The sequence below is a fragment of the Camelus ferus genome, chromosome 20 (genome assembly GCF_009834535.1).
Source record: "Camelus ferus isolate YT-003-E chromosome 20, BCGSAC_Cfer_1.0, whole genome shotgun sequence".
Taxonomy (NCBI): Eukaryota; Metazoa; Chordata; class Mammalia; order Artiodactyla; family Camelidae; genus Camelus; species Camelus ferus.
The window spans coordinates 24,850,459-24,861,817 of record NC_045715.1 but is presented as its reverse complement, the minus strand read 5'-3'; the positions used below and the strand labels follow the sequence as shown (position 1 = coordinate 24,861,817).

General features: G+C 50.7%; 1 protein-coding gene across 1 annotated transcript; it reads right to left on the bottom strand.

Annotated features, from left to right (window-relative positions):
• Positions 1 to 5,010: 5,010 nt before the first annotated feature.
• Positions 5,011 to 10,327, bottom strand: PIM1 (Pim-1 proto-oncogene, serine/threonine kinase). The gene is made up of 6 exons (XM_032462980.1): positions 9,820 to 10,327; positions 9,606 to 9,712; positions 9,445 to 9,495; positions 8,985 to 9,351; positions 7,259 to 7,435; positions 5,011 to 6,502 (listed from the first exon to the last, which is right to left on the bottom strand). Exons 1-6 carry the CDS (start codon positions 9,899 to 9,901, stop codon positions 6,345 to 6,347), a joined length of 942 nt encoding a protein of 313 aa, XP_032318871.1. The 5' UTR covers positions 9,902 to 10,327; the 3' UTR covers positions 5,011 to 6,344.
• Positions 10,328 to 11,359: the final 1,032 nt, after the last annotated feature.

The following is an 11,359-nucleotide window of genomic DNA, read 5'->3' as shown; positions in this document are numbered from 1 at the left end:
CCTCACACCAAACTCCCTGCCTTCTGGCTTTCGGTTGGATTCAGTCAGTGGGAGGCCCTGGGAGGAGATCAGAGGGTGGGAAGAAAGAAAAGCAGGGGTATTTCTTTCTCTGGGTTCCTCCATGAGGGATTGGCACAGGCAGACAGACTGCTTCTCCCAAAGAAGCTCAGGCAGGCTTCTCTGCCAGCCCCCCGGAGACAGGGAGTGCTCCCACTGCGGCTCACCCCAGGGCACAGCACTGCCCCGGGGAGTCTTCCCAGCACCTGCCCCACACCTTCGTCACTAGGTCTTTTCCACACTGTCCCGCATTACCCAATCTGAGTGTGCCATCTGTTTCCTGCCAGGATCCTGGCCAACTCAGAGGGCTTGGGGGTGAGGGAGGGAAAGAACACCTAAGGTTAAAGGTCAAGGAGAGGAGAGGAAACAGGTTCAAGCGGCAGAGGAGTCGAAGGAAGTCCAGGGGTTATGAAACCAGCGGAGGGGCCAACAGTTTTATGAAGATTGCAAGGAGGTCAAATAAGGACGAGATCTCAAAGGTATATTGGGACGGGCCACCTGGAGGAGGAGCTGGGAAGAGGAAAAAAGAGAATTGGGTGTGTGGTTATGGGAGGAGGGATCTGAGTTGGAGATAGAAAAGATAAGAGATGATGAGAGGTGAAAGAAGGGAGTAGGGCAGAGGAGAGAACCAGGGCAAAGGTAGGGGAAGGAGTCAGCCAGGCCCTGGAGTGAAGAAATTTGACTCTTGGGTCCAGGTGGGGAAGCAGGTAGTAATTCTAAGAATGAGTGTGTCTGTACAGCAGCACAACACACACCTACACTTTTACAACACCCATTCCTACACACACATACACATCTATATACACCACCATGCTTCACCACACACATCAAAGATACACATATTTGCACACATGCACATGGCATCACCATATCTTCATCCCTGTACCACACCACGTACATAGCAGTCATGACAGTAACTACCAGACCCATAGACCTCACTGGAGCCCACGCGACACTGGATTTTCACTTTGCTGTGACACTATTCACTAGCATCAAGTTGAACCCTGAGAAAAGCCTGGTTCTGTCTACCCACATGTGAAAAAGGAGTGCTCAGTGTTTACAGCCTGGTGCCTGGTGCACAGTAAGTCCTCTGCAGATAAATCTGTAATGGCTCCACTGTCACTGGCCCTCACCCTGGGGTACTGGGCAAGGGCTACACCTTGCTGTATGTGCTGACCTCCTAAGCAGTTTAACCTAGGGAGCCCCTAAAAGACTGACTTCCACTGGCCACAACCCAAATGCCTGTCCATACAATGGAATATTCTAGACTGAAAATGAACCACATGCTAAAACATGCATGAGTCTTTATACCATAATGTTGAGTAAAAAGAGCAAGTTCCAGATCACTACATACATGCCTGATAATCTTCATAATTTATAAAGCTCAAGAACAACTGAAACTAAACACCACATAATTTAGGGACACATGCCTAGAAAATAGAACCTTTTTTAAAGAAACATAAGCAAATGCTATACACAAAGTTCAAGACAGCAGGTTACATCTGGGAAAGGCAAGGAATGGACTAAGAAAGGATCATATAGATAGGTGGATGCCATTGTTAATATCCATTCCTTGAACTGGGTGATGGGTTTACCACCCAGTATAATATAATGATAACAGCAGGTCTTGCTTGGACCAAGGATGAAAACCAAGGACTATGATTACTCCAATTCTGTACATCGGATATCCTGTTACGATAAATAAAAATAAAGACTGTCCTCTCAGCTTGACCCTAGTTCTGCTTATTTTTGCACTTCCTCCCACAGCGATGCTGAGGGGTCACTGCAACCTTGCTCTTGGCAATCGAGGTTACTAGCGCAAGGCTGGGCAGGAAATGAATTGGGGGATGAGGCCATATCTGCTTTAACACTGTTCTCGATGGGTCCTTTGTGGTAAGGGTTTCCAAGAACCAGCAGAGCAGTTGAGGGAGCTGAGTAACATTTACAAGAAATGAGTCCCTGCCCCACCCCTAACTGTCCCACCCCATCCTCTCTCTCCTCCCTTTACTGCCTCCAACGCTGCCTAAGTGCAGGGTAGCTCACCAGAGCCAATAGCAAGTATTTCAGCGGAACAGAACTGCTTACCCGACTCTCTGGAGTCAGGGGAAGAACTGCCCTGACCTCCATGCAGATCCTGGGCCCTGAAGGAACCTGGAGATGACTGACTAGTCCACCCAAACATTAAGAAGCAGCACAGCAGAGTGGTAATGAGTGTGGACTGCCTGGGCCCATATTTTAACCTGGCCACTTGGTAGGTATGTGGCCCTTGACATGGTAGTTTCCGCTCTACACCTTGGTTCTCCCCATTTGCAAAATGGGGATAAATAATAACATCTCTCTGGTGGAGAGATGTTACAAGATTAAGTTAAGACACACTGCTGGGCACATACTAGTTACTGAATGAGTATTAGCTATTATTGCTAAGTGTTAATGAAAGATGCAGATGAATCAATGAGACCATGGACTAGTGCAGGAGTTTGCAAACCTTTTTCTGGAACGGGCCAGATAGTAAATATTTTTGGCTTTGTCAGCCATTAAGGTCTTTGTTGCAACAACTCAACTCTGCGTTGCAGCATGAAAGCAGTCATAGACAAGTCATCAATGATGCGCTTCATTTAATACTGATAATTGAATTTCATATAATCTTAACCTGTCACAAAATATTATTCTTCATTTGATCTTTTTTTTTTTTTTTTTTTTTTTTGGTCTTTTTTCAACCATTTAAAAATGCAAAGCCCGGTCTTAGCTTGCAGGCTGTACAAAACCAGGAGGTACACCTGATGCAGTCAGCAGGCTGTAGTTTGCCAACCCCTGGTCTAAGCGAGGGGAAAACATTAGCCCCTCTGGATTTCTTTGCTTGATCTGTATGTTCACCTTACAGGTGAACAAATTGAGGCTCATCTTTCAAAGGCCAGTTGAACTGCTGCCTCTTCTTTGAAGCCTTCCCAGATTACTTCAGCCAAGGGCAGTAACAACTCCGTCTGCTGCCTCCTTTGTGATAAACACATATTTGTTCATTATTTTTAAAATTTTTATCATGAAATATTTAAGACAAACCAAAAGCTATAAAGAGTAATACCAATACCTTTGTCTTTACCAACCAGCTTGTGAAATAAAGTTGAAGGCCCCTGTGCTGATACCCCGCCCCAAATCACAACCTCCTTTCCTCTTCCCCAGAGGTAATAACCACCGTCCTAACTCTGGGAATTTATTGCCATGTACTTCTTAGTACTTTTACTACATGTAGAAGCATCCCTAAGCAGGACGTAATATTTGTTTGCATGTATGTACACCCATTATTTAAGTGGAGTTTCTTGATAATCTAATTAAGGATGATCTCTTTTTAGAGATTAGTCTCAGACGGTGTAGTAAGGCCCAAGACATCCAGGTAAGTAATGGTGGTAGGATCAAAGTCCAAGGCTGATTCCCAAATCATGCTCCTAACTATTGCTCCCCTCCTGTGGCCATACAGTCATATTCGTTATCTGACCCCCTTTCCACACTAGATTTTAAATTGCCCATGAGAAGAGTGTATGATCTTTCACCCTTCCTATACAACCTTAAAATATTGCACCTAATATCTTGCACTGCTCCCCAAGGAGACACTATCTTCTGTCACCCCGGCAGTCTAATAGAGGATAGTGCCAGAAACTCACTTCAAGAGCAAGAAGGATGGGACTTTGGGAGATTTCGTTAGAAGTTTGGAGCAACTTTTAAGTCAAGTGTTAACTTTACTAGAAAGGATGAGGCATGCAACTCTCATACTCCAAGACATATGAGTTTCTGTGTGTGTCTGGCTGGGGAAGAGCAAGGGGGATAGAGAAAAGGGGAACTGAGAAAATTAGCCCCCAGAACCAAGAAATCCTTCCTTCCTCTCTGGCAGCCACATGGGGGCCAAGCGAGGGTTTGGGATCTAGTCCAAGCTTAAGGGTAGACGATGAGGAGTGAGAGGTATTGTGGCCTGGACCCTCGAAACCACCTGACAAGACAGAATCTGGGCCAGTGTCCAGACGGTGTGCGCATGAACCGAGGGGCAGGAGCAAGGTGACCCACGGGGAAGGAAGAATGTTTTAGACTGCTGCTGCTTCTTCTAAAGGAACAAGAAACCGGTATTTACAAATCCTTAATACTCTGCTCCAGTGTGCTTTTGGTTTATCAGGATGTAGTCAGGCCACATGCACTAAGTAGATTCATGGGTTCTACCATCCAGTTTAAACTAACTCAAAATGAACAAGGAGCTTATTAAACAGATCGGTGCAAAGAACCCATGACTAAAAATACTAATTATCCCAGCACAAGCAGGTAAGAAAATGGCAGAGCTAATATTTCACCTCCTTTCATAAGCCTCTTGTCAACCACATTGTAGAGGGAAACTCTGCTCACGTAAAAAGGTACATTTTCCACACACTGACTGTTGTCAATGACTAAACCTCATGCTGAAGGTGAGGGGAACTTGAATCAGGAACTGAGAGTAACGCAAGTGTAGTTTCCCAGTAACCTTAACACGCATCAAGGGTACGTGCTCAAAATGTTTTACCGGTGGGAGAGACTTGGAAAAAGCTTCACCTGGTGGCCAGCCTTGTCCAGTGGAACTTTCTGCAATGATCGAAATGTTCTACAGTTCCACTGCCACCAGTCACAATGGCTATTTCATAAAATCTACCTAGTGCTGGGAGATAGCCACATAAGCCGTATCAGTGCAGCTCTAGAACTTGCCTTGGAAACAGGCTGGGATTTCATTGGGCCGCTCCAGCCAAATCTTGTCTACGTAAAATTGGCTCCTCTACTTTTTGGACATATATTCAGAAAGTTGGCTATCTCAGAAATCCTACTGAAGGAAACCAGGTTTAGGCCAAAAGGTCTTTTTCCTCCCAGGATGTATTTGGCACTTACCAAGTATTCAGTCAATGCACATTGGCATGTCTCTGCATGGACAACACTTGAGCCACAAACTAAGACAAAAGGTTTTTATTCAAAAAACGCCAAGTATAAAAAAAAAATAAGATCTCTTTTATTCCCCTGTACAGTATTTCACTCAGATAAAACCAGCAGGCTACATGCTGCTCAAAACACAGCCCCAGAGAGGATCCGGAAGGCACACCATCCAGAACTGCTTTTCATATATCTATCCTATATACACAAGCCAGCAACGCCCCTCCCCCATCACCCATGGAACCCATACCCACTTGGGTAATCAGCAGGGGCGAGGGGGCCCACAGCAGTCAGGGAGCTGCAGCAGCTGTCCTGCCTGAGTCCCATCACCCTACAAACGAGCAGGCGTTGCAGCCCTCCCCAAAGGTCCCCAAGTCAGAGGAGGAAAGGAGAAAAGAAAACTATGGCAGCAGCCGTGGAAGCTTCGAGCAGGAAGGGAACCAAATAAATAAATAAATAAATACATAAGGTTGACCTCCAGGTTAGAATGCGCATCTTTCCCCCAAAAAAGAGAAAAAAAACAGGTAAAATAACTTAAAGGCAAAATTAAAAAAGAATTAGATCAACTACAATCCTTTTGTACACTATCATGCCAACTGTACACACATTTACAGTTTTTCTGTTGGTTTGCATTGTTTGTGCATTTCTGTGTGTGTGTGTGAGGTCTTGGCTTAGAAACAGTAAAAACCAAAAAGGAAGACCAGTTCACTTGGGAGTTTTACTAAAGGAAGTGGAAAAAGGGCAGGTGGCTCAGCATTTGGCCCTGTAGCCTCTTCCATGGCACCTTTCATATGAAGGATTTGGGGGAGGATGGGGAAGAAAGGGGGAACCAAACCCAGGCAGATTTTTGGAGAAGCAGCAGGTAAAAGAGGCAAGTTCAAGTATTTCTCCCAGCACAGCCGGAGTCCCCACAGAAGGCACTCAGAAGAGTAGGAAGAGGTGACAGGGACTTAATATGGTGCTAGTCCTATCCCACCCCAATCCATCTTCCCCCTGCCCAACCCATCGCGGCATTCAGCAGAACTCTTGATGAAGGGAACAGTTCCATGGCAGGATTCTGACCCACTCCCACCCCACCCCCCACCCCAGGGAATTACAGAGTCCGGCAATGCCAGACACCTACGAGGAGAGCATCTATGGGAGGAGTTGAGGCCTAGGATGCCTGGAGTAGAGTCTCTTCCTCCCACTGGGAGGCAGCCTCCAGGGGCCTGGGGTCTGGAATGAGTTGTAAATGTTGTTTCTGTATCAAGCACTGTCCTGCTTGGAGAGAACTGTCACTGGTATTTGGGAAGCTGGAAACAGACACTTCCCCTCCCTTAAGCATCTGATAGAGAGGGGAGAACCTGCTGGAAAAGCTATTTGCTGGGCCCTGGCGACAGGCTGTGGAGATGGATCTCAGCAGTTTCCTGGGGCAGGAGGACATCTTGCATCCATGGATGGTTCTGGATTTCTTCGAAGGATGGCCGATCTGAAGGTCTCAGGGCCAAGCACCATCTAATGAGATGCTGACACTCTGCAGAAAGCAAGATTGAGGTTATGAATGACTCAACTTGTTTTTGTAGTGCAAAGGTCTTCCCAACTTGCTTCCAGGAGCCCACAAGTCAGGGATTCAACAGAGACCCTGCCCTTTCTAGAACTCATTCTTCAGTGAGAAGGTAGTAACTACCATCTAGATCCTCCAGTCTGCTTTCAGCTAAAAAACAGCTCCCTTCTTAAACCTGTGGTTTTCAAATTTCAATAGCTGTGGCCTTTCCCACGACGCCCACTCACCAGAAATAGGAAGGATGATGACAAGAGATTTTGATGAGACATCACTAAGCTCGATGAGATGACTCAATTCACCTACCTACCGACTTACAAATATGAACACCACCCATAATGAAGTCACTGGAATTGCAGTATTTAGACAACTTGCCTTAAGGAAAAAGGCTCAAAGAGCCCTCAACTTTTCACTCCGTGGCAAAACAGCAGGAGTTGAGGGATCAGGATTCTTTGGCGTTAAAAAAACAAACTTTCAGTGAAACTAAATGGTCTTAATATTCGCACATGTGTCCATTCTCTGAGCCCCCGCCAAGGCACCCTCAAATGCAAACCATTTGATTCCTGAGGGCCAGCTCTCAAGTGTGAATCATCGGCCTAGAATTCGGCTAAGCCAAGGGTCATGATATCTGCTAGACAGTGAAGCTCTCTGGAATTCAAAGACTGTCCTTGAGGACTAATAGCCCTGTGATTCCTGCTTCTACTCAGTAAGGGGCTTCCCAGGAGTTACCTGAAGAGACCCTCTGCCTGAAGAAAACTTGGCCCCTGATGATCTCCTCATCATGCTCAAAAGGAATATCTCCACAGACCATATCGTACAGCAGGATCCCCAGAGACCAGACAGCTGCCGACCTGCCATGGTAGCGATGGTAGCGGATCCACTCTGGAGGACTATACACTCGGGTTCCTGCAAGCCGGAGGGAACAGGAAGGAAAACACACTTTTGGCAAAAGTAAAACACAAAGCAACTGAGTGGTATGCTGAGTAACTCCTGAAAAAAAAACCAGCACCACCCTACACACCTCAGCAGCTGGGTAAAGTTAATTCCCCACCCTACCCCGGGGCTAAAAGGAGTGGCTGAGCAGCTTGTGGCAACACTCCCACCCAAAGCATTACCCCCACTTCCCTACCAGCCCAGACCATAAACTAACAATCTCAGAAACAAACAAGACTGGTCAAAGACCCAAAGCCTGAGGCCTGTACCTGGCAGAACCACCTGCAATGGGGTGAGGGGATGAAAGTCTGAACAATCAAGGGAGGTATTCCAGAAACTATCTTAAACTGCACTAAACATCATTCCCCAAGAGCCCAGGTGAGTCTCATCTCAGATACCATCCAGACAAAGACACTTGCACAATACTGTAAGTCAGGGTGCCCTTTGAAAGGCCTTCCTCCCCACCGTCTAAATGCAGGGGCAGACACCCACAGCCCTTCCTCCCAACACTGGAAAAGTAGACAGGGCTGCAGGGCTGACTTCAGACCACGTGATTCCTGTTTACAAACTTTGAGTTGTAAAAAAAAAAGTGGGGGCCACCCCGCTGGTGCTCACCAGGGGGCAGCAAAGGCTCAAAGGAAAAAACATGGGAGGACCCCGCCAGCCATTAACTGTTAAATACAAAAAAAAAAAAAAAAAAAAGGCAGCCCAACCCAGCGTCCTTCAAGGGCAAATAAACACAAACCACAAGCCCCAGTCACAAGTTTTGAAAGGCTGTCGTTTGTTAGGTTAAGCCGCTCAGATGATGACCCACCCTCCAGTGCTTTGATCTCAAGCTCTCCATTCCATCTCTTCTGAAAGAACCCACTCCAAGCCCCTCCCTAGGATAGGTTTTCATCCTCTCTGCGGAGACACCCAACTAATTTTCAAACCAGCAAGAGATCTTATTTCACAACATTCATTCCGGACTCTCACCCCACAACACCCCCCCCAAAAAAGTCAACAAAATGAATTATTTAGTGAAACTACTGTTTCTATTCCTTATCTGTCCCCCAGATCAAAGGGGAGAAAAAGCTACGGCTCTAAAAACTACCTTACTTAAAACTAACTCCCTTATAAAACAAAAAAATTACAAAACCGGCATCAATTTTCATCTCTCCCGCTCTCTCCTCTCCTTTTCCCCCTCCCACCTTTTACTGGCGGGGAAACTGGGTCAGACTTCAGAAATCTGGGCTACGGCCGGTTGCCCACAACCTCTTATTCATCGGGAAAGCTTGGAGCCCACTGAATTCCACTTAAAAAATAAAATCATGCCAGAAACATTACAGGTTCAGTTGGCTTCAAATCCCCGGCTTTCCTACGCTGGGAAGCTCTCCTTCGCCCCACCCCTGCTAGCATCGAGCCAGGCGGCCCGATGACCTTTACAAAGGGCCGGAGAGGGAAGCCTGCTGAGGCCTTCCAGGCCAGGCCGAGTCACCTGGGCAGTTCCCTCCCGGGCAGCTCCCACCCAGGCCTAACTCACCATCGAAGTCCGTGTACACTGTGTCCTTGAGCAGCGCCCCCGAGCCGAAGTCAATGAGCTTGAGCTCGCCGCGATTGAGGTCGATGAGGATGTTCTCGTCCTTGATGTCGCGGTGGAGCACCCCGCAGTTGTGGCAGTGCCGCACGGCCTCCAGCACCTGCCAGAAGAAGCTGCGGGCCAGCTCCTCCTGCAGGGCCCCCCTTTCCGTGATAAAGTCGAAGAGGTCTTGCACCGGCTCTGGTCTCTCCAGGATCAGGACGAAACTGTCGGGCCTCTCGAACCAGTCCAGGAGCCTAATGACGCCGGAGAAGCCCGAGCTCACCTTCTTCAGCAGAACCACTTCCATGGGCACTCGGGTGCCATTGGGCTGCAGAGGAGCGAGTGGGATGCGTTAGGGAGGGAGTCGGAGGGTGCTCCTCACCCCACCCATCCCGGGGGTCGCTCCCTCCAAGATACTCACCAGTTCTCCCCAGTCGGAAATCCGATCCTTCTCCACGTGCTTGATGGCCACCTGGAAACCCCCCAGAAAGTCTGTTATCTGTTAGGTCCCTTAGCCGGGGCCAAACACACCCGTGTGCCCCGCGCCTGGCGCGCCCTCCTCGCGGCGGGGCGCCCACTCACCGGCAAGTTGTCGGCGACACGGATGCCTGAGTAGACCGAGCCGAAACCGCCGCTGCCCAGTAGCGGGCCCACCTGGTACTGCGACTCAAGGGGTTCCTTCTCCTTACCTAGTAAAAGGGGAGTCACAGGGGGCTCAGTGTCGGCCCACGAGCTCCCAGCTCCCACCCTGGGGGTCCAGCCGCCCCTCCATCCACAGGTCGAGGGGGGCGCTCACCGGGCGCCAGCTTGGTGGCGTGCAGGTCGTTGCAGGGCGCGGCGCGCAGGTGGGCTAGCGAGTTGATTTTGGACAAGAGCATCCCAACTTCCAGGGTGTCGGCGTAGGGACTGAGTCTGGAAGAACTGCAATAGGACCTGGGGCTGAGGTTGCGCGGGTGGCTGTGCCTACGGCTGGGGCTGAGGCTGCGGGTGGCGTTGCGGCTGCGGCTGCGGCTGGCGCGGAAGGCCGAGGGCGAGTCGGAGGACGACTGGGGTCGCTGCCGGGGTTGGCGGCTGGTGGACACGCCGGCGGGGTCAGGCAGCGCCAAGGGCGGCGGGGTGGGCGTCTCGTGGGGCCCGTGGGGTTCGTACGGCAGCGCCGCGACACAGGAAGCTTGTAGCTGCTGCTGCTGCTGCTGCCGGTACCGCCACCGCCGCCGCCGCTGCCGCCAAGTCTTCTCAGGCCTCCTCCGCCGCCGCGGCCGCTGCAGCAGACGCCCGGCTCGCCCAGCCGCCAGGAGTAAAGGGGCGGAGCGCGCCGGCGGGGGGGCTCGCGGGCGGGCGGGGATGGGGCGGGGCCTCTCCGGGAGGCCTAGGCGGGGAGCAGATCTGCCGGGTGGGCAGAGGGAGGAGAGGGGGTGGGGAAGCGGCGGGACAGGGCGACTCCCCTCGGCCCCCGCCCCGCGCGCCCCATAGCCTCGCCCCGGCCCCGCCTCCGCCGGCGCGTCTCCAGCCAACCAGAAGCCGAATGATCTGCATAACACGGTTCGCCCCACCCCCGCCCCGCCCCACTTTCGCGGTCAGAATGGTCTCTACGCCGCCACGACGTGGCGGGAAGGAAAAGGCGCCAAAATGGAGGGGGAGGGGCGCGGGGCGGGAGGGGGAGGCAGGAGCTGGGTGTCGAGCCGCGAGGGAGGAAGGATGGGGAGGGGCGTATCGATTCAAACCCAAACAATAACAAAGCCATCAAAGGCCGCCCGAGGCCGGCTCTGCGGCTCTCTGTTTCTCGGGGTTTTTGGGTCAAGGGCTCGAGCTGGAGCATAACAAGTTGCGCAGAGACGACGGGCGTGGTGTATCAGGCGGGGAGGCCGGGCCGCCGGCGCGACAGGGTGTGAGGGACTGGGGGAGTGGGGGTGATGCCGACGAGGGTGGTCTTTCTGTGTGACTCAGACGCGAGACCTCCTAGTCGGCTTGGGCGGGTTGACCACGCGCTGTGGGCTCGGGTTTGGTCCTCCGAGGTTTGTGTGTTGGGGGCGCGTGGGGGGCGAAGGGTATGCAAGATGTGAGTCACGGCGGCTTCACGGAAGGAGTGGAGGTGTCATAGGCCTGGAATAAAACGGGGAGAGCTCCCCTCACTCGAGGGGAGGGATCCAGATCACAGTTAACACATCCCCCAGATTCCCTAGCAGATTTTTATTTTTAAAATGCAGAAAGGTTCCAGTGAATCGGTCCTGATTCCTAAGAAGTGATGTGTGTCAGAGTGCCCGGTAAAGAGGAAATCACGAAACAAATGTTAGTATTGTGATGCCAGATGCTGTTGCAGCCCCTTCTGAGAGGGC